The sequence below is a fragment of the Lepidochelys olivacea genome (genome assembly GCF_965140295.1).
Source record: "Lepidochelys olivacea isolate rLepOli2 genome assembly, chromosome: 7".
Classification (NCBI taxonomy): domain Eukaryota; kingdom Metazoa; phylum Chordata; order Testudines; family Cheloniidae; genus Lepidochelys; species Lepidochelys olivacea.
The window spans coordinates 54,082,309-54,104,599 of record NC_140417.1 but is presented as its reverse complement, the minus strand read 5'-3'; the positions used below and the strand labels follow the sequence as shown (position 1 = coordinate 54,104,599).

The following is a 22,291-nucleotide window of genomic DNA, read 5'->3' as shown; positions in this document are numbered from 1 at the left end:
ACCTATGGGGTCACCAGCCACACAGCCAATGGGGTCACTTGCCCAGTAGTAGTCATTCACCCATTGGGGTCACCTAGCCACATGTCCAATGGGGTCATTCACCAAATGGGCTACATAAGCTGACTCGGGTCACTAGTCACTCAATCAATTTGCCACAAGAACCATGTCATTAGTCACACATCCAATTACAAGCTACTCATCCATTGCACCACAAGCTCAATGAGTTCACCAGCCCCAGAGCCAATGGCCTCACTCGCCCAGTGGGTCAGAAGCCTGGTGGGGTCACCACCCTCTCACTGAGTTGGCCATGAACTAACTCGGTGGGGTCACCAGCTGGTTAATAGGCCACAGCCCAGTGGTCACCACCAGTCAGTCATACAATGGATCATACAATGGACAACAAGCCCAATGGAGTTACCAGCCTCTTACCCTATGGGCCACACAAGTCCTAGTGGGGTCATGGTGGCCATAAGCTGCTAGCTGAATGGGGCCAAGGGCAGCTGGGCGCCGCTCACCCAATGAAGTGACAGCAGCCATGATCTCAAGTGGCTGTGATGGTCATGAAAACAGTCATGGCAGCCATTTTTATGGCCTCAATTATATGAAAGTTTTTGTTGCACTGATACACCTTACCAAAGAACTGTTGTGTATCCCATTATATGATCACAACACAACATGGCATTGCACCAAAACAACAAAAGGGTGTGCTGATTTTTTGGCAGTATAATGTGTGGGTGGCACAACACACTGTGCCAATTTCACATCAAAATGTAATTGCATTGCAAACAAGAGTCATTACATGGCAGCACAGTTTGGCATTGTTGCAGCACACAGCAACACAGTACGGCAAAATCACAGCAAAAGGTGACACAAAATGATAGTTTTAGCAAAGTCTCATCACGCTGTGATGCAATGTGAAGCTATCATGTCAAAATGCCATCATACAGAACTGTAAAACAGTTACTATTTATTATATATTGAGAGCTAACAATGTGCTCAGTACTGTCCAGAATACAGATGAGACAAGGTCTCTGCCCCAAGGATCTTGCAGAATTAAGAAGTTCCTGCTGGAGGACTGGGGGAGATTCACATGGTACTAGAGAGAGACATAGATTGTATTTCTCCTTGTTTGTTTTCCCAGGCACTCTCAGACATGTCCTTCGTTTCATTCCTTCCCCATTCTTCATATCTCTCTAATACTGCTGGCAGTTTGGGAAAGCTGCACACATGCACATTTTCAGCCTACTCGACTCTGTCGGTCAATCCAAATATCAGCACTCTCCACTCCACCTGAAACCTATGGCCAGAGGGAGGATTTCAGCATGTGTTAAAACAAAGATCCCATCTGCACTTGGCTCCTTATTCTGATTTATGGGTGCAAACACTTGTGGGGAGGGGAAGGAGAAATGGAGGCAACATGCTGTCCTCCACACACACTTTTTAATATCCTAGTGATGTCCCTTTCAGAACGGCCACAGGTCCCCTGCATTCTCATAGCTATGTGTAGCTGTAAAGTATAGGAGAGGGAGAGACTGGAAAACGGCAACAGAAGGCTCTGGCAAGTAGATATGAGATTAAGAGGTAGCTTTTATAAGAATGGGAGAAAAATCCCAATTAGGAGTTGAGGGTGCTCACACCTTGCCAAATCACACTCCATAAGTGCTTGTAGCCGCATCAATGGTTCAGTAATCCCTTTAGAGAAAACATCCCCATTGGACTGCTAACTGTTGTGTGCTCATAAACCTCTGTATTCTGAAAAAAACGCCATATGGACTCTGCATTTCCTGTGTTTTCAGAAGGCCCCAGCCTCCCTTGTAGGCTTATGCCGGAGCTGTCTGGGGACCCATTTGGTCCCCGGTGGAAGTCAGAGTAGCCTCAGCATTGTTCTTATTTACGATTGGGACTCTGGGCATAGATCTACAATGCAATTAAAAACTCACAGCTGGCCCATGCCAGCTGACGGGCTCACAGGGCTCAGGCTAAGGGGCTGTTTAGTTGCAGTGTAACTGTTTGGGCTCTGCAGCCTGGGCTCTAGGACCCTGCAAGGGGGGAGGCCAAGCCCTAACACCTGCACTGCAATTAAACAGCCCAAGTCAGCTCTCATGAGCCAGCCATGGGTGTCATATCCCCACAATGGAGGCTGCAAGGAAAGGTGTCACAGAGCCATTCTGTCAGCTCCATGCCAATCAGGAACCCCCCCCCCCCACCTCAAGGGTATTCCCCAGAAGCCACGGAGAGGAGAATTAGAACCCCATATATGTGGATAATTATATATAGTGTAGTCATAGCATTTAAGAGCAGGAGTAGGAGGCGTGGCTGGCTGTGGGGAGAACGCTCTGGCTGTTGTGGAATGTACAGTAAGAGGAGATCCTGCCAGGGTTCACAGATATAAGGAGAAAGTGTTTCTCCAAAAGTGATCTTATTCAAATTCCCTGAGCCAGGCACTACAACTGAGCCTGCTGTGAGGAAATTGATCTAGTGTCATATCTCTTCCTGCAGCTGTCATTTTAATGACTTCTGAGTGCTGTGTGAACCCAGGAGTTCTTGTGGGAGTGAGAGGTAGAAATATTCATTTTAACTGAAATGCTTAAATGAAATCCTTCCAGCTTTAACGGCGTGAGACAAAGCTCTAGAGACAGACAGGAGGTGAGCTATTTTCAGCCACACAACGGTGAGAGACCCATGGTACATGTGGAGGGGCAGAGAGGGTGAGATTGACGTGACACATGTGAGGGACAACTCTGGCCCCTTACCAAAAGCAGAATCAAATACCTAATCATAGGCAGCACAGCAGCTGAGAGTGCAGAAGAGCAGGGAGGGCTGGGCTTATCGGTCTGAACTTTCCTCTCGTGTGTCTGAGCTTGAGAGACAAAGTGAGGAGAGGGCTTTTCGGGGGACTCCAGAGGCGGTGGATTCCATTTGTGGAGATGGAAGGGGGAGCCACCACCCCATAAGAGCTGAGGTTTTGCTTTGAAAAGTGGAAGAGGTTATCAGAGAAGGAAAGAAACAAAAAGTGCTGAAGTCATGGGAGCTGAAGAGGAGGTGCTGGTCACGCTATCTGGAGGGGCCCCCTGGGGCTTCAGGCTGCAGGGGGGCTCTGAGCAGAAAAGACCCCTTCAGGTGTCAAAGGTAGGACTGGAGGATGTTAATTGTCCAGAGCAAGGCTATGCAGTTGATCCCAGATATGCTAGGAGAGTCAGGCATCTCCCACTGTCATTAAGGAATGTTCTATTAACATTGTGGATCTGAAAGGAGATCTTGGGTGGGATGGTCTGGCAGTGCCCAGGGAAGGGTGAGGGTTCTGAAATGTGTGTTATTGAGCTGGAAATAGACAGGCAACTGGCAGGCGAGGATCTCCTTTCTTCCACTGATGCCCATCACTGCTCTCTACAGCAGAACCTTGATAATCCGGACACTTTATAATCTGCACAATTCTCCTCACTTGTAAGCAAAGATATAACAGGAGCAACAGTGCAGGAGTGAGAGCTCATATTACTGAGGCTTCATGACTTGTATAATACATCCAGCGGCACATTATGAAGTGTGAAAATCATTACAACTATTTGACAATGATCAAATGAAAGGAACAAAAGCCATTTTGTGATGCAGTGTTCATGCTTTTTCTTTAGCTATATTTGTCCACTGAACTGCAGAATTCTACCATCACAATGGGTCTCAAAGCCATCAGTGCAAATTACTGGGGGTCTCCTGTATTGGCAAAAGCTATATAATTGCTTTCTAAGCTGAATGTGAGCAGCAGCTATTGGTTCAGTTTCCAAGAAACTGAGGGTAGGAGGTGGGAGGATAAAACAGGAATCAAGACAAACCTTGAATTGCATTCTTTCTGATCTGCAGTTCTCTTTTCTCTGTTCAAAGTTATCACTGAGCAGTGTTAAAGAATGACAGCTAGAAAAAAAAATCCCTCTGCTTTATTAATTCACAACTGCTGCCTTAGCCTTGACCCAAGGATATTTGAGGATGCCATGGCAGTGTCACCTGCAGCAAGGGCAGGAAGGTGCTATAACCAGCAGCTTCTGGTTTCTTAGGAAGCCTGTCCCTGTGGAAGAGCATTGAAGAAGGGCACATTCTGTATAAGTTCAGCCAAATGGCATAGAATAGCTTAGCTTGGTCCCCAGGCACAGGTCTCTAAAATAGGGAAAGATGATGATCACCAAAGAGAGAACTTCCTCACGAACTCAGTGTGCTGTGGAGAAACAAAGCCAACACCCGTAGGCCTAGCTATCCAGAGGTTCTGTGAGAATAGGATTTTTGGCATCCCCATAAACTATGCAGAGTCTGGGGTTATTTCTGTTGCCAAATTGCATGGCACTTGGGAAGGGACTATCAATGCAGCTGGGCCTGTCACATGCAGTCAGGAAGAGAGCTGTCATTGAAGTCAGGCCTCCCCAGGTTGGATGGTATGGCATTCAGATAGTGCAGTGATGAGTGTGGCACAGAAACATAGATAGATAGGAAGGAATTGTCAGTGAACTCAGAGCTGACAAAGAAAGGAGGTCTCTGAGAAAGTGGGGTGCCAAGATGAAAATAGAAAAACATTGTATTAGCATACAAAAATATGATTAGCGTTGTGGCTCACACAGCAGAAACTGTTTGGATGGGGAAAGGAAGGATAAAGCAGGAATGAAACAGGAACTTTGAGATGATGCTATAGATGTTATGGATATGACTGTGCTGTAGATACTAGGAAATGTTTGTGCAGATAAAGGGGGAGGCCTACAAAAAAGTCCAGTGCTGTGATCATAGGGGATTTCAGTGATCAGATACTGATTAGGAAAACCATTGTAGGAACCCTACAGCAGGATTCATACCCATGGAGATAGTATCAGATTGCTTCTATATACCAGCACACTTTGTAATGAAGTGGCAACTAGGTCAGAGACAAATCTGGGCCTAATAAGTGGAAATGAGCCAAGCATGATAAATGAATGGAGGTTACACAGGCACATAGGAATTGCCATACCGGGTCAGGCTGATGGTCAGTTCAGTCTTATATCCAATTTCTTGCAGTGGCCAATGTTGGATGCTTTATAGGAAGGTTTAAAATGGCCATAGTACATCTAATTATCTAACAGTGTACTATGGAGAAAAACTCTCTCATCTCAGTTGGTGATCAGCTTATGCCCTGAGGTATGAGAATTGATAGTCCTTTTAACTATACCCTAACTATAAACAACTGATTATTGTGAACATCTAATTCTTTACTTGTCTGACTAAAACCTTATTTAGTTACAGTATTTGTCCCATTAATATCATGCAGCAAGAGGTTCCACACACTAATTAAACATTGCATAAGTAGTTGTGATGTTGCACTCCATATAATTTTATGAAAATATGCTAATAAGTGTGAATATAATGTAACTGGAATATGCTTCATGGAAAAGGTCTCTTGTAAGGTATCATTACAAAGTTTCAGAGTAGCAACCGTGTTAGTCTGTATCCGCAAAAAGAAAAGGAGTACTTGTGGCACCTTAGAGACTAACAGCTGTAGCTCACGAAAGCTTATGCTAAAATAAATGTGTTAGTCTCTAAGGTGCCACAAGTACTACTTTTCTTATTACAAAGCTTATAATCTACTGAACGTATTCATCCTATTTGTACAAATGTATCATTCTTGTATCTGAAACTAGAAATATCAAATATTCTGAGGTCCTATTGTAATTATGCAAAGTGTGGGCCATTAACGGTGGTTTGGAATCTTGATGGCTCCCATTAACCAAGACAATTGACTGTAGATGGCTCTGTTTTCTTGCAAGCCTTCCTGTGAGTCAGGCCAGAAAAAATGAAGGCTGGGCGGGGTCTCACAGGACATGTGACCATATCACCTGGTGCTGGAATCCATCTTAAACCTGGTGCTTTTCCATTTAGAAGGAGGGGTGGGGACCCAGAAAGACAAAAGATTCCCACCTTATGCCAAAGGTATATAAGGGGGTGGAACAAAACAAAGGAGGTGGCAGATAAATCCCCTAGCTACCACCTGAGCTGGAACAAGGACTGTACCAGGGGAAAGGATTGGGCCCAGACTAGAAAGGAGTCTAGTCTGTGAAAGAAGCTTATTGAAACATCTCTGAGGGTGAGATTTCGTCTGTATTCAGTTTTCTACTGTATTAGGCTTAGACTTGGGTATTTTATTTTATTTTGCTTGATAACTTACTTTTTTCTTTCTAAAAAACAACAACAAGGAGTACTTGTGGCACCTTAGAGACTAACAAATTTATTTGGGCATAAGTCTTCGTGGGCTAAAACTCACTTCATCAGATGCATGGAGTGAAAAATACAGTAGGCAGAATATATATACACAGTACATGAAAAGATGCCTTACCAAGTAGGCGGTCAGTTCTAACGAGACAATTCAAGTGGAAGTAGGCTATTGTAACCCTTCTGCCTGTCAGAGTTGGCAGCAACAAGGGCCAAGTTCAGTATCTAGCAGTTCCGTTCAAATAACACAATGCAAAACCGGCTTGAGCCCCCATCCAGTGACCTGGGACAAATATATATCACCCACTCCCCCCCGTGCACCTCTAAGAGGCAATACTTCCCCTCTCAAGCACAGAGTCTGAATGTAGCAAAAGCCTTTTAATAACAGAGAGAAACAATGTGGCCTTATGTTGGGGAAACACCACCAACAGGATTCATAACACAACCCATGAACAAAAACCCACCCTAAGCAAATTGAGTCGTGTCCTTTCCCTTTGGTTCTTGAGTCCAGCAACCCAAAAGTCACCCAAAGTCCCAAAAGTCCAACAACCCCAAAGTCCAGCAACCCAAAAGTCTCAGTCTCTGTCCTTGGTGAGTCCAGAGTTCAAAAGTTCATCTGCAGAGTTTTAAACCCTCCGCCCCCACCAGTCTATGTGGAAATGGGGGGGAGGAGTAAAGGGGCACCTTACATGCTCTGACAGCTGACTGTCCCGCCTCTCCATGAGTTTCTGCTACAGCTTTCACCACCAGCCACTCCTCTCCACCAGCTGCTCCTCCCCAGTAGCCATCAAGCAAGCTGCTCACCAATATATCTTCAGGCCCCCTACTACTTAACACAGTGCTCAGTGATTTCAGCTCATAGTAGAGAAACCCCAGTGCTGGTGTATCATTAGCCCAAAGTGAATTCAGCTCTACAATCTATAACCAGACTCCTAGTAGAATCAAAATTAGCTCTACTATTACACAGTAGAGAAAGGAGGTACAGTTGGCATTTAGGGCCCTTAGAAGGGACCCATACCACAAAGTATAAAGACCTATCCCCAACCTCTCTCTAGTCACTGAGTTTTGGAACCCAGGTCCCTTGCCTAGCGAGTGCTACTTAGTTGATGGTGAGTCCCTCCATCATAACAAAAAGCCAAGTACAGTTCCACTGTCCACATAATTGATTCACATAATTAGGATAATAACACATATTGATTCACATAATTAGGATAATAACACTTTATTCTTCCTGCCCCAATAACAGATAAACTGGGGATCCCACAGCAGCCAAAGTGACCATCTAGGCTGGGTGGGTGTGCCTATGCAAATGAGATCAGCCCCTGAAGTTCTTTTCCACAACCCACCACAACTCACCACCAGATGTCAGCGTCATCCTGACTCTGCTTACACTATTATCAATAGGAGGAAAAATCACTTTTGCAGTGGTAATCAGGGTGGCCCATTTCAAACAGTTGACAAGAAGGTATGAGTAACGTAGGGGGAAATTAGCATGGGGAAATTAATTTTTAGTTTTTGTAGTGACCCATCCACTCCCAGTCTTTATTTAGGCCTAATTTGATGGTGTCCAGTTTGCAAATTAATTCCAGTTCTAAAGTTTCTTGTTGGAGTCTGTTTTTGAAGGTTTTTTGTTGAAGAATTGCCACTTTTAAATCTGTTATTGAGTGTCTAGGGAGATTGAAATGTCCTCCTTCTGGTTTTTGAATGTTATAATTCTTGACCTCTGATTTGTGTCCATTTATTCTTTTGTGTACATGGCAGAGGGGCATTGCTGGCACACGATGGCATATATCACATTGGTAGATGTGCAGGTGCATGAGCCCCTGATGGTGTGGCTGATGTGGTTAGGTCCTATGATGGTGTCCTCTGAATAGATATGTGGACAGAGTTGGCAATGGGGTTTGTTGTAGGGATAGGTTCCTGGGTTAGTGTTTTTGTTGTGTGGTGTGTAGTTGCTGGTGAGTATTTGCTTCAGGTTGGGGGGCTGTCTGTAAGCAAGGACTGGCCTGTGTCGCAAGGACTGGCCTGTGTCCCAAGATCTATGAGAGTGAGGGATCGTCCTTCAGGATAGGTTGTAGATTCTTGATGATGCGCTGGAGAGGTTTTAGTTGGGGACTGAAGGTGACGGCTAGTGGCGTTCCATTACTTTCTTTGTTGGGTCTGTCCTGTAGTAGGTGACTTCTGGGTACCTTTCTGACTCTGTCAATCTGTTTCTTCACTGCACCAGGTGGGTATTGTAGTTTTAAGAACACTTGATAGAGATCCTGTTTGTCTCTGTCTGAGGGATTGGAGCAAATGCAGTTGTATCTTAGAGCTTGGCTGTAGATAATGGATTGTGTGATGTGGTCTGGATGAAAGCTGGAGGCATGTAGATAAGTATAGCGGTCAGTATGTTTCCGGTATAGGGTGGTGTTTATGTGACCATCGCTTGTTTGCACTGTAGTATCCAGGAAGTGGATCTCACATGTGGACTGGTCCAGGCTGAGGTTGATGTTGGGATGGAAATTGTTGAAATGGTGGAATTCCTCAAGGGCCTCTTTCCCATGGGTCCAGATGATGAAGATGTCATCAATGTAGCGCAAGTAAAGTAGGGGTGTTAGGGGACAAGAGCTGAGGAAGTGTTGTTCTAAGTCAGCCATAATAATGTTGGCATACTGTGGGGCCATGAGGGTACCCAAAGAGTGTTTTGTCTGTTATTACTTGGAACCACTTAAATCCTACTTTTTATACTTAATAAAATCACTTTTGTTTATTAATTAACCCAGAGTAAGTAATTAATACATGGGGGAGCAAACAGCTGTGCATATCTCTCTATCAGTGTTATAGAGGGCGGATAATTTATGAGTTTACCCTGTATAAGCTTCATACAGAGTAAAACAGATTTATTGGGGGTTTGGATCCCATTGGGAGCTGGGTGTCTGGGTGCTAGAGACAGGAGCACTTCTTACGCTCTTTTCAGTTAAGTCTGCAGCTTTTGGGGGACGTGGTTCAGACCTGGGTCTGTGTTTGCAGCAGGCTAGTGTGTCTGGCTCAACAAAACAGGGTACTGAAGTCCCAAGCTGGCCAGGAAAATGGGCTCAGAGGTAGTCTCAGCACTGGGTCTCTGTGACCCAACCTGTCACAGTGGCACAGCGAGCAGGGTCTGTGCACAGCTGATTGCTTTGAAATGCTGGTAGTGATTTTAAGTGAGTTTTAAGTGTGCTGGCTGGAGAACAGACAGGTTACCGGTTTGTTATTTTCTGTTTATTTTCAGGAAATAGGGACAAAAAAGTAAGCAAAAAGTGAAGATCAGAAGGTGCTAGAACTGCACAGGTTGCAGATTGCCCGGAAAGGCTGAACACGGGGCACTGGGAAAGTCTCTGTTAACTAAGAAGCCCCTAAGCTGAATGGATCTCAGTTTCAGTGAACTGCAGTGGGGTGTGGCCCAACCTCTGGGTCTGTGCTGAAGCTGACTGGAGTGTCTAACTCAGCAAGACAGGAGTGGAGGGGTGCCTGTTCTGGCAGGAGGGGGTTCTGAGGGAGTCCCAGCCCATCAAGTGACAGTCTCAAGGGAAGACAAATGGAAATTGATGTGCAATTTGCCCGGGGAAACGCTGCCCTGGAAAAAGAAAAGGCTACCCACCAGCAAACCCTGGACTTAAAAGACAAAGCAACTGAGGCCCAGAGAAAAGCACAAATTGAGACCCAGACGCATGAACAGGCTGTCATGGAGGTGCACAGAGATCTGTATCCTGGAGGTGGAAGTTGGGGTCCTGGGGACAGCTGCAGTGGGAACAGACCACAAGGACTCTGTAGCTGGAAGTATGCCCAACCTGAGTGAAAGTGGGGGCGGGATTTTGCTGGCCATTAAAGGGTCTGTCAAAGCTGGTAGCTGTGAGCCCACAGCTGGATCAGAGTCACCTTCCCTTTTGGGGGACACAGTAGTGTCTGCCCCAGAGGGGAGCCCAAAGAGGAATTTTAGGTATACTGCCTCCACCCTGGAGAGTGTCCACATCTCTGGCAGTAAGTTCAGGAGGACGGTGTGACGTTGCACTCCATATGATTTTATAAAAATATGCTAATAAGTGTGAATATAATGTAACTGGAATATGCTTCATGGAAAAGGTCTCTTGTAAGGTAACATTATGTCACTTATAATCTACTGAGTGCGTTCATCCTATTTGTATGAATGTACCATTCTTGTATCTGAAACTAGAAATATGAAATATAACTCTGAGGTCCTATTCTAATTATGCAAAGTGTGGGCCATTAATGGTGGTTTGGAATCTTGATGGTTCCCATTAACCAGGACAATTGATTGTAGATGGCTCTGTTTACTTGCAAACCTTCCTGTGAGTCAGGCCAGAAAAAATGATGGCTTGGGGGGTCTCACAGGACATGTGACGATGTCACCTGATACTGGAATCCATCTTAAACCTGGTGTTTTTCCATTTAGAAGGAGGAGTGGAGACCCAGAAAGACAAAAGATTCCCACCTTGTGCCAAAGCTATAAAAGGGGGTGGAACAGAACAAAGGGGGCTGTGGTCATGAGAAATCCCCTAGCTACCACCTGAGCTGGAACAAGGACTGTACCAGGGGAAAGGATTGGGCCTAGAAAGGAGTCTAGTCTGTGAAAGAATCTTATTGGAACATCACTGAGGGTGAGATTACAATGCATTTAGTTTCCTACTGTATAGACTTGTGTGTGGTTGTTTTATTTTGCTTGGTAACTAACTTTGTTCCACCTGTTATTACTTGGAACCACTTAAATCCTACTTTTTATACTTAATAAAATCACTTTTGTTTATTAATTAACCCAGAGTAAGTAAGTAATACCTGGAGGAGCAAACAGCTGTGCATATCTCTATCCATGTTATAGAGGGAAGACAATTTATGAGTTTACGCTGTATAAGCTTTATACAGAGTAAAATGGATTTATTGGGGGTTTGGATCCCAAGGGGAGCTGGGTGTCTGGGTGCTAGAGACAGGAGCACTTCTTATGCTGTTTTCAGTTAAGTCTGCAGCTTTTGCGGGACAGGGTTCAGACCTGGGTCTGTGTTGCAGCAGGCTAGCGTGTCTGGCTCAACAAGACAGGGTACTGAAGTCCCAAGCTGGCCAGGAAGATGCGCTGAGAGGTAGTGACAGCACCTCAGGTGGCAGTTCCAAGGGGGTCTCTGTGACCTCAACCTGTCACAGTAGTATTTCCTTGTCGCCAGTTCCTGTTTAACTTGAGTAGAGCCCTCTGCTCTTGCTTTATAAGGCAAGGTAAATTGGTGTGCCTGGCTGACTTGCACTGCACTACTCATTATTTTATATCATAAAAGCACCATTCTCATAGTTCCTCTTAATCTTCTGCTTTGTCAAGTAAACATCCTAGTTTTTTTTAATGTCCTCTGCATATGGAAGCCCTTGATATGTTTAATCATTTTTATTGCTGTTCCCTGGACCCTTTTCATATCTACTGTGACTTGAGACAAGATGTAGAAAACTGAACGCAGGCTGTATCAGACATGTATTAATGGCATTAGAATACTTTTCTTATTATTCTCTGTCCCTTTCCTAATACATCATACAATCTTATTTGTTTTTTTTATTGTTTGTTCTACCACTGCTGTACCTTGAGCCAATATTTTTGTTGAGCTGTTCTCGGTGATGCCAAGAACTTTCTTTAAAGCTGCAACTAATTTAGACCTCATCAGTGGGTACACATGTTGTAAACTGTTCTTTCCAACATGCAGTCACTGAGTTTGCCTCAACTGAATAAAGAAACAGGTTAAAAGTGGGATTTGAAGCTGCTTCTCCATACAGAGACCAAGTCGTCTTACAAGGAGAATACATAGCTTGAGTAGGTGTTTTAAACCTCGTGGCTACATGAAGGGGTCAGTTGTGAGCCCCACTCTAGGCAGCACAAAGGGGGAGAGAGCAGTTGGCTCCCCATGCTGGGCCTAGCTGATGCAGAACTGGCATAGCTGGCTTCTATGCCACCCCATCTTCCACAGCTGGTTTAAGGGACATGTTCAGAGTGAGCTGCACTCTGGCAATCAGTCCCTGGGGACCATAGGCAGTCTGATGTAATTTAAAGCAGCCCTGAGACTGCTCTAAACTATACCAAGGGGCAACCAGGCTGGTCTCAGGATCAGGGAGATGAACATGGCTCCCTCTACTCAACTGTGCCCAGGATCCAGTGACCCTAGTACTATCAGCCGGTCTGAAGCACCAATATTAAATTGTGACAGGGCCAGCTTTAGGGTTGACTCGTACCATAGGTTAACTGGCAGATATCTGCGCCTAGCAGCTCACAGCCAAGCACAGAGACACTTAGTGACTATTTTGCTCCACATAGGCAATCAGCTGTAATGCCTGTATGGTAAAGCCATACGTAAGGTATGGCCCTGGCGTGGAGGAAGGGCAGCATCACAACTCTCAAACGTGGTGGAAATGAAGAGCGAGTTAAAGGAAACATGTTGGAATTCAATAATGCCTGGGAAACCCACAGTAGAAAAGGGTAAATGTTTTAACATACAGCTGGGAAAGCTGCACCAAAAGTCAAGCTAAAGAGGCAACCAATTTTATTAATGAGCTAAACAGATGGATGCCCTAACACAGTGGTTCTCAAAGCCGGTCCGCCGCTTGTTCAGGGAAAGCCCCTGCCGGGCCGGACTGGTTTGTTTATCTGCCGCGTCCGCAGGTTCGGCAGATCGCGGCTCCCACTGGTCGCAGTTTGCCGCTCCAGGCCAATGGGGGCTGCGGGAGGCGGCGGGGGCCAAAGGACGTACTGGCTGCCCTTCCCGCAGCTCCCATTGGCCTGGAGTGGTGAACCGCAGCCAGTGGGAGCTGCCCTAACACACTGTGGCACAGAAACAATGTTGCTGGCAGTATAATAGATAGAGGCCAGAAGCTCTGGCCTCGACATGCCCAATACATCCAGGCTGCACAGTGGAAAGGGCCCAGTTGCCCTTACCAGCTTTCAGAGTGCTCCTGAACTTGTTTTATGGCTTTTCAGCAGTTAGGCAGGTGCTGTGGCCACCACTCAGAAGGTATTTAGGAAGCAGGCTTGTGGAACTCAGTTCATGGTGTATCTACAGAAAGCTCAGAGAGCCACGCAGGGTGTGTGGTCACACAGGCATCTTGAGCATGAGAGCACTGCAAGCTAGGCACCCAGCATGAGGGTAACACCGGGTAGGATCAGCCCTGCTGCTGAGCTTTAGGAACAGAATGGCTTTGCAGGAGACTCCTGGAATAGCTCCGTTCCTCCCAGATGAGGTGAAGAGTTAGGATTGTCAGGCCCAGGGCAGAAGGTGAACTGTACACGGAGAACCAGATCCACAGCTGGTGCAAATCTGCATAACCAATTTACCTCAACTGATGGTCCAGCTCTCGATTCCCTGGGCATCACCAGTGCTCAGGATTAAGGGCAAGGAAAGAGCACGCACATGGACACACCATCTCAAAATGGAATAAAAAGATTAGAGGGATGGCTGGACAAGGATATGCAAAATCGGAGAGAGACTGTTCCATGCTCTTTGTATTAGTTTTGCTGTGAAATCAGGACCAGTTCTTAAATCATATAAATATGTGATATGGGGGAGGTTTAGATTGGATATTAGGAAAAACTTTTTCACTAAGAGGGTGGTGAAACACTGGAATGCGTTACCTAGGGAGGTGGTAGAATCTCCTTCCTTAGAGGTTTTTAAGGTCAGGCTTGACAAAGCCCTGGCTGGGATGATTTAACTGGGAATTGGTCCTGCTTTGAGCAGGGGGTTGGACTAGATGACCTTCTGGGGTCCCTTCCAACCCTGATATTCTATGATTCTATGATTCTATGTATTCAGTGTCATGATACAGCTGCTCAGTAACTCCCACTAATTCACCTAGTTAGCTCCTCACAATTTGCCCTCAGGGATAATTCCACTTCCAGGTCTCTTTCTCAAACTCTTCCATTTTGAATCCCGTTCCCCTCCCTGTAGGATCCATGCTGACTGTTACTTCTTAGTTTTTTGCCCACTGTCTAAGAACTATCCCAGCTTTGTGCTGAAGCAGTCTCTGATGGCTCCATCCCTTATAGCCTGTCCACTCACAGCCAGGTAGATGCTACTATCCCCTAGGAGGCCCAGAAGTCCCTTTAGTGGATGGCTGTCAGCAATTGTAGTGGAAGCCCCCAAAGGCTGATCTGATTTCCTCCATGAATCCATACCTAATGCTGCCAGCCAAAAGGTCATGAGGCACCTGAAGGTTCCTGCCAGCTCTGTGTACCAGGAGCCATCCTGAGTACTAGAGATGGATGTTGCCTTTGCCTTATTGCCCGCATCTGGGAAAGAGTTTTTGATGGGTTCCTCACCACCACTGCGCTACAGATCCACACAGTGCGTGCTCCAATCAAAGCAACCATGTCCCTTCTCAACAGGTTCTTTATTTAGGTGCTCCACTAGGGCCAGTGGCACTCTGCATTTTGTTAGCCTTGTGGTACACACAAGAGCACTGTGAATTTGTAAGGTGATTTTACCACACCTGTGTTCATCTCCTGGGATCACATCTTCATATTCTACTAGTATGATTGGTAGAGATGTTTTGTTCTCGGCCCTCATTGTCTCTCAAACTAAAAGTATTGTGGTGGTAAACTGTGATCCGTGCCGCTGCCTGTGTTGCTGGTGGATGCCAGCTGAAAGCAATTTTGTTTGCAAGGATTGTGATTTTAAGCTTGCATTTACCTATTTACTGCAGAATGCTTTTACTATGTGGCACCAGCACTTGGTGCCATTTCTGCAGACTAGTTTTTCCTCTCCTTGTCGTTCCTGGTGTTATATTCAAAACTGGGGCACCAAGCTAGTAGTTGGCATTCTTGGGAAGTGCAGGTATTGTCTGGGTCCCTGGGCTGGCTTTGGGCACACAGGCATGATTTTATTGTGTTTGGTGTAATCCACCCTGTGCTCTTCTGCCTTTCCCTGCACTGCACCAGCCTGTGCTATTTATAACATGTTGTGTTAATTTAGTGCTGGCAAAACATTACATATTGACAGCTCTGGAGACTGAGGTTACCAGTTTATCCCCAGAATACGTGTGGCATGTGGCAATGTGATGTGTCTCACAATGCTTTATCACTGTGCCCCCGGAGGAATCACCCAGAGAGTAATTTAAGCTTAATGACCATTCCGGCTTTGGCCCCTCTGCTGCCAGAAAGAAGAATCATAAATGACAACTGTGGTGCCTGTTTCTGCAGTCCTCAGGCCCTGGGCTGAAACCACCAGACACTTTCCATGTAGGTCACCAATCAAAGGCCAACAACTTTTGGCCCCTCTTGTCATGGGCCTTATTACTCCACTTTTACACCACGGTAACTCCAATGTGTTCAGTGCAGTTATACTGGCATAAAAACTGTAGTAACACAAGGCGCAATCAGACCCCAGAGCTGCATTCCAACCAGCAACTGACAGGTGAAAGTCTGTTATATGAAACTGCTACCAGTCCCTCAAGCCATTGAGTTCCTCCAGCTTTCGTCTTCCTGCTGTAAATGTGGCACTGACTCAGAGTGGTTCTGTGTCCCACACTTCTTGCCCATCGATTGGGCATTTTTCCCACCCCTTCTCATGGCATTCTAGATCTCTCATATTCCTGTTCTCACTGTGCTCTGTCCATCTCAGGTTCAAGTTTCCCTCACTTTCTCTTTCCACAGCAGCAAAGTCCTGCTCCCTATGAAGAGGCATTTATCTGGGGCTAGATCTGCTTCTCTGAGCAATAGTCCTCTGAGGGTTTGATCCCGCCTCCACTGATGTCAATGGGAGCAGAATCTGACCTGCAAGTGGATCTTGGGAATGCCACACATGATCTGGTTTCTGCTCAATGAATCGTTTGTATTGCAAAAGCTGGGGCTCTCAGCTTGCTGACATGCATTTGACTCCAGCCTTCATATAAAAACCTGATATCTTGCTGCTTCGTTCTGTTTCGGGTCAAGTACTTATCTAATGCTTTCAGTAGCTATTCTAGTGTAAATGGCATTCTTGCTTGGCAGCGTTGCTGTATCTCACTCAGTTCTCATCTTCTCTCCCCAATGAAGTAATCGAAAACCTTTATCTTCAGAGCTTTCTTTCGATCTTCTGAGGTTAGCTCCGTGTACAGATCTGTTTTCAGCTTCCAGGCTTGAGCTGAGCTTTTGGCTTAGAAGACCAGAGATTCTGGTAATCTCAGCCATCCATACTGTCTTCTCAGAGTGACCTATGCCTGCTGCTTTCTGTTTGAATGGACTGTCAGACTAAATAAAAACAATGGGACTGATTCTCCTAACGTGCTGCCAACCAGTAGAAATCAGGGGTGTGTGTGAGATCAGAATCAGGCCCTGTATATCACAAAAATTCCCTTGTTCATGTCACTAATAAGACCTTCCATTACTAACTCGGAAATAACTTTACAAGTGTAGTTCACTTTTCACCATTGATGCGCCTTGTTTTAATTTTTGCTATCCCTCATCTTGGCTACTGAAAGCAGGCTGGTCAGTTTCACTCGCTGGTTCGCCTGCTCTAACACAAGGCTATTTGTGTTTCCAGTGCTGTAGGGGAATACTTCAATTTAAACCAACGTATGTTCACTGAAATTTAACACAACCACCTTGTGGCAGGACCCACTTGCTCCTGCCTCTGCTCAAGTCCACAAACTGCTCAGAGACCCTTGTGCTGGTAAAACATCCGGTGCAGTTTATTTATAATGTCGGTTCACATCATCCTTGTACAATATACAGCCGTATTCTTACAGTCTTAGGGAGCCCTCAGCAGGTCCTAAGGTTGTCAGATGCCCAGTTTTCAACTGGAAAGTGTCCAGATCTACTGACCGGACACCACAACCACTTGCTTCCTCTTTTTTCCTGGGAGTGCTCAACCCCCGCTCAGCCCCAGGTCCCACCCCCACTCCACTCCTTCCCTGAAGCCCCACCCCATCTCTCCCCGCCTTTGCTCTGCCCCTTCCGGCATGCCTCATCCCCGCTCCTCCTCCTCCCCTCCCCACCCCAGTGCCTTCTGCACACTGAAAAACAGCTGATCACGGCAGGCAGGAGGCGCTGGGAGGGAGTGGGAGGAATTGATCGATGGGGTTACTGGCGGGTAGGAGGTGCTGGGTGGGAGAGAGGGAACTGGCTACCTGTGGGTGCTAAGCACCTGCTAATTTTTTTCCGTGGGTGCTCCAACCCTGGAGCACCCATGGAGTCAGTGCCTATGCCAGCCACCCAAAGTCCAGTCAACACGGGGCAGGGGGAGGTGCCACGTTATGAACCACACTAGCCCCCAGCTCCCAGCCCAGCTCCACAGGTGAGTCCCTTCCAACCCAGGCATGGGTGGGAGTAAAGGGGGAAAGTGGAAAGCAATGGGGGCTGGGGTGAAGAGAAGCAAATGGGGGCGGGGCTTTGGGGAAGAGGCGAGGCAGGGTGGAGCCTTGGAGGAAGAGGTAGGGCAGGGCCTCGGGAGGCAGGGGCAGGGCCAGGTAGATACCAACACTCCTGATGGAGTAGGGTGACCGTACATCCAGTTTTGGCTGGGACAGTCCCTTTTTTAAACCCTGTCCCGATTTTTTTTGAGGGGGGGGCAAAAGTGGGCATTTGTCTTATTTGTTTTTGCTAACTTGGTCAGTTCATAAGAGCAATCGGGACAAATGGCCACTTTTGTCAAAAAAGTGGGGTGTGGAGGAATGTGCAGGAGGATGGGGACCAGTGATGCCAGCCTCGTGCGGGGGGCAGGCAGGGCTTGAGCAAGCAGCGATGCCAGTCCTGCGCAAGGAGGAGGGGGGGAAGGCTCAGGCGTGTGGCTTGGGCCAGGAAAAGGGCTCGGGCGAGTGGTTCAGGCCAGCCCTGCAGGGGGGCTCAGGCTAGCCCCACGCAATGTCCTGTTTTCTCTTTGGGAAATATGGTCACCCTATGCTGGAGTGTCTGGTTTTTAAATATTACAAAGTTAACAACCCTACTCTCTCCCTCTTACTAACTTCCTGTGCCTCTTTGTAGGCTCTGCCTAATGGCTTAATTAGCTTTCCAGCTCTCCTCCACCCACGGCTTAGACACAAGCTCTTTTTAACCAGGGCTGTGCAGTGTTGGATTGGAGGTGCAGTGTTGCAGGGAGCTTGGGTGAAAGGCTTCGAGAAGGGCCCTTGGCCATGATCAGATTAGACACGAAACTGCTGCGTTTTAATCAGGACATCTCCATTATTAGTGCTCCAGCTTGTATCACCCCACACATACCACTATCTAAATATAGTTCACACTGAAGGACAGATGCTGCCAATCCACATCTGACTCCCTCCTACCCCCCACTTGAATTCTGTTCCCAAAGCCCTGCTGAAATCCACAGTGACACATCCAGCAGTCACTTGGTCCTTTCATCTCCATGGGCCTGTAAAAGGAAAATTCTCCTGATTCTCCTCCCTGCCCTACCTCCATGCTCTCCTTCTCTGCTCAATCACTTCTCTCCTCCTGTCTTCCTCACTTGTTGCCTTCACCAATTTTTCTTTCATCCCTTGCTTTCTCTTCCTTCTTAACTGCTTTCCTCTCCCTCCCTCTGCTGATGAAATGTGATAAATTAGAGGAACGGGCAGCGTAATGAAAGAAAGAAAAGATGGGGTATATTCCTAGGGCTGTTTTCAGAGTAGCAGCCGTATTAGTCTGTATCCACAAAAAGAAAAGGAGGACTTGTGGCACCTTAGAGACTAACAAATTTATTTGAGCATAAGCTTACGTGAGCTACAGCTCACTTCATCTGATGCATGGAGTAGAAAATACAGTGGGGAGATTTTATATACACAGAGAATATGAAACAATGGGTGTTACCATACACACTGTAACGAGAGTGATCGGGTAAGGTGAGCTATTACCAGCAGGGGGCAGGGGGGAACACCTTTTGTTGTGATAATCAAGGTGGCCATTTCCAGCAGTTGACAGGAACGTCTGAGGAACAGTGGAGGGTGGGGAGGGGGGAATAAACATGGGGAAATAGTTTTACTTTGTGTAATGACACATCCACTCCCAGTCTTTATTCAAGAAACAACTCTGACATTGTAATCAAACAACTCTGACATCATAATCAAAAAGGCCGACAAAGGAGGTGCTGTTGTCATCATGAATAGGTCGGAATATGAACAAGAGGCTGCTCAGCAGCTCTCCAACACCACATTCTACAAGCCATTACCCTCTGATCCCACTGAAGGTTACCAAAAGAAACTACACCATCTGCTCAAGAAACTCCCTGAAAAAGCACAAGAACAAATCCGCACAGACACACCCCTGGAACCACGACCTGGGATATTCTATCTGCTACCCAAGATCCATAAACCTGGAAATCCTAGACGCCCCATCATCTCAGGCATTGGCACCCTGACAGCAGGATTGTCTGGCTATGTAGACTCCCTCCTCAGGCCCCAAACTACCAGCACTCCCAGCTGTCTTCTAGACACCACTGACTTCCTGAGGAAACTACAATCCATCGGTGACCTTCCTGAAAAAAACATCCTAGCCACTATGGATGTAGAAGCCCTCTACACCAACATTCCACACAAAGATGGACTACAAGCCGTCAGGAACAGTATCTCCGATAATGTCACGGCAAACCTGGTGGCTGAACTTTGTGACTTTGTCCTCACCCATAACTATTTCACATTTGGGGACAATATATACCTTCAAATCAGTGGCACTGCTATGGGTACCTGCATGGCCGCAAAGTATGCCAACATTTTTATGGCTGACTTAGAACAACGCTTCCTTAGCTCTCATCCCCTAATGCCCCTACTCTACTTGCGCTACATTGATGACATCTTCATCATCTGGACCCATGGAAAAGAAGCCCTTGAGGAATTCCACCATGATTTCAACAATTTCCATCCCACCATCAACCTCAGCCTGGACCAGTCCACACAAGAGATCCACTTCCTGGACACTACGATGCTAATAAGCGATGGTCATATAAAAACCACCCTATACCGGAAACCTACTGACCGCTATGCTTACTTACATGCCTCCAGCTTTCATCCAGACCACACCACACGATCCATCGTTCACAGCCAAGCTCTAAGATACAACCGCATTTGCTCCAACCCCTCAGACAGAGACAAACACCTACAAGATCTCTATCAAGCATTCTTACAACTACAATACCGACCTGCTGAAGTGAAGAAACAGATTGACAGAGCCAGAAGAGTACCCAAAAGTCACCCACTACAGGACAGGCTCAACAAAGAAAATAACAGAACACCACTAGCCATCACCTTCAGCCCCCAACTAAAACCTCTCCAACGCATCATCAAGGATCTACAGCCTATCCTGAAGGATGACCCATCACTCTCACAGATCTTGAGAGACAGGCCAGTCATTGCTAGCACACAGCCCCCCAACCTGAAGCAAATACTCACCAGCCACCCACACAACAAAAACACTAACCCAGGAATCTATCCTTGCAACAAAGCCCGTTGCCAACTGTGTCCACATATCTCTTCAGGGAACACCATCATAGGGCCTAATCACATCAGCCACACTATCAGAGGCTCGTTTACCTGCACATCTACCAATGTGATATATGCCATCATGTGCCAGCAATGCCCCTCTGCCATATACATTGGCCAAACTGGACAGTCTCTACGTAAAAGAATAAATGGACACAAATCAGAGGACAAGAATTATAACATTCAAAAACCAGTCGGAGAACACTTCAATCTCTTTGGTCACTCAATTACAGACCTAAAAGTTGCAATTCTTCAACAAAAAAACTTCAAAAACAGACTCCAAGGAGAGACTGCTGAATTGCAATTAATTTGTAAACTGGACACAATTAACTTAGGCTTAAATAAAGACTGGGAGTGAATGTGGCATTACACAAAGTAAAACTATTTCCCCATGTTTATTCCCCCCCCCCACTGTTCCTCACACATTCTTGTCAACTGCTACAAATGGCCCACCTTGATTATCACTACAAAAGGTGTCTGTCCGTCCCCCCCCCTTGCTGGTAATAGCTCACCTTACCTGATCACTCTCGTTACAGTGTGTATGTTAACACCCATTGTTTCATGTTCTCTGTGTATATAAAATCTCCCCACTGTATTTTCTACTGCACGCATCCGATGAAGTGAGCTGTGGCTCATGAAAGCTTATGCTCAAATACATTTGTTAGTCTCTAAGGTGCCACAAGTACTCCTTTTCTTTTATTCCTAGGGCTGTGGTAGAAGGGAGGTCACTTTTACCTTTCATGCTAATGATCACAACTAGAGGGAGCACAGAGAGCAGCAACTAAGGGCTTATCTACATGGGGATATTTAGGAAAGTGAAGACAAATTAACTAAAGCTGTGAGATTAATGCACATATGCTAAAGCACAGTAAACCCCTGGATGGATGCACTCATTCAGAAGTGGCCTTAGGGTATGTCTACACTACGGAATAAGGTCGAATTTATAGAAGTCAGTTTTTTAGAAATCGGTTTTATATATTCGAGTGTTTGTGTCCCCACAGAAAATGCTCTAAGTGCGTTAAGTGCATTAACTCGGCGGAGTGCTTCCACAGTACCGAGGCTAGAGTCGACTTCCGGAGCATTGCACTGTGGATAGCTATCCCACAGTTCCTGCAGTCTCCGCTGCCCATTGGAATTCTGGGTTGAGATCCCAGTGCCTGATGGGGCTAAAACATTGTCGCGGGTGGTTCTGGGTACATATCGTCAGGCCCCCCCTTCCCTTCCTCCCTCCGTGAAAGCAAGGGCAGACAATCGTTTCGTGCCTTTTTTCCTGAGTTACCTGTGCAGACGCCATACCACGGCAAGCATGGAGCCCACTCAGGTAACCGTCACCCTATGTCTCCTGGGTGCTGGCAGACGCGGTACGGCATTGCTACACAGTAGCAGCAACCCATTGCCTTCTGGCAGCAGACGGTGCAGTATGACTGGTAGCCGTTCTCGTCGTGTCCGAAGTGCTCCTGGCCACGTCGGCTGGGAGCGCCTGGGCAGACATGGGCGCAGGGACTAAATTTGGAGTGACTTGACCAGGTCATTCTCTTTAGTCGTGCAGTCAGTCCTATTGAACCGTCTTATGGTGAGCAGGCAGGCGATACGGATTGCTAGCAGTCGTACTGTACCATCTTCTGCCGGGCAGGCA

The 22,291-nt window shown here is 46.5% G+C and overlaps 1 protein-coding gene across 1 annotated transcript in view; it reads left to right on the top strand.

Moving 5' to 3' along the window:
• Positions 1-3,024: 3,024 nt before the first annotated feature.
• Positions 3,025-22,291, top strand: part of SYNPO2L (synaptopodin 2 like) — a gene marked incomplete at both ends in the record, with an annotated part of 62,099 nt that continues 42,832 nt past the window's right edge. The window contains one exon of the mRNA XM_084635221.1: positions 3,025-3,129. Within this exon, the coding sequence (XP_084491347.1) occupies positions 3,025-3,129 (105 nt within the window). The remainder of the gene's footprint in view (positions 3,130-22,291) is intronic.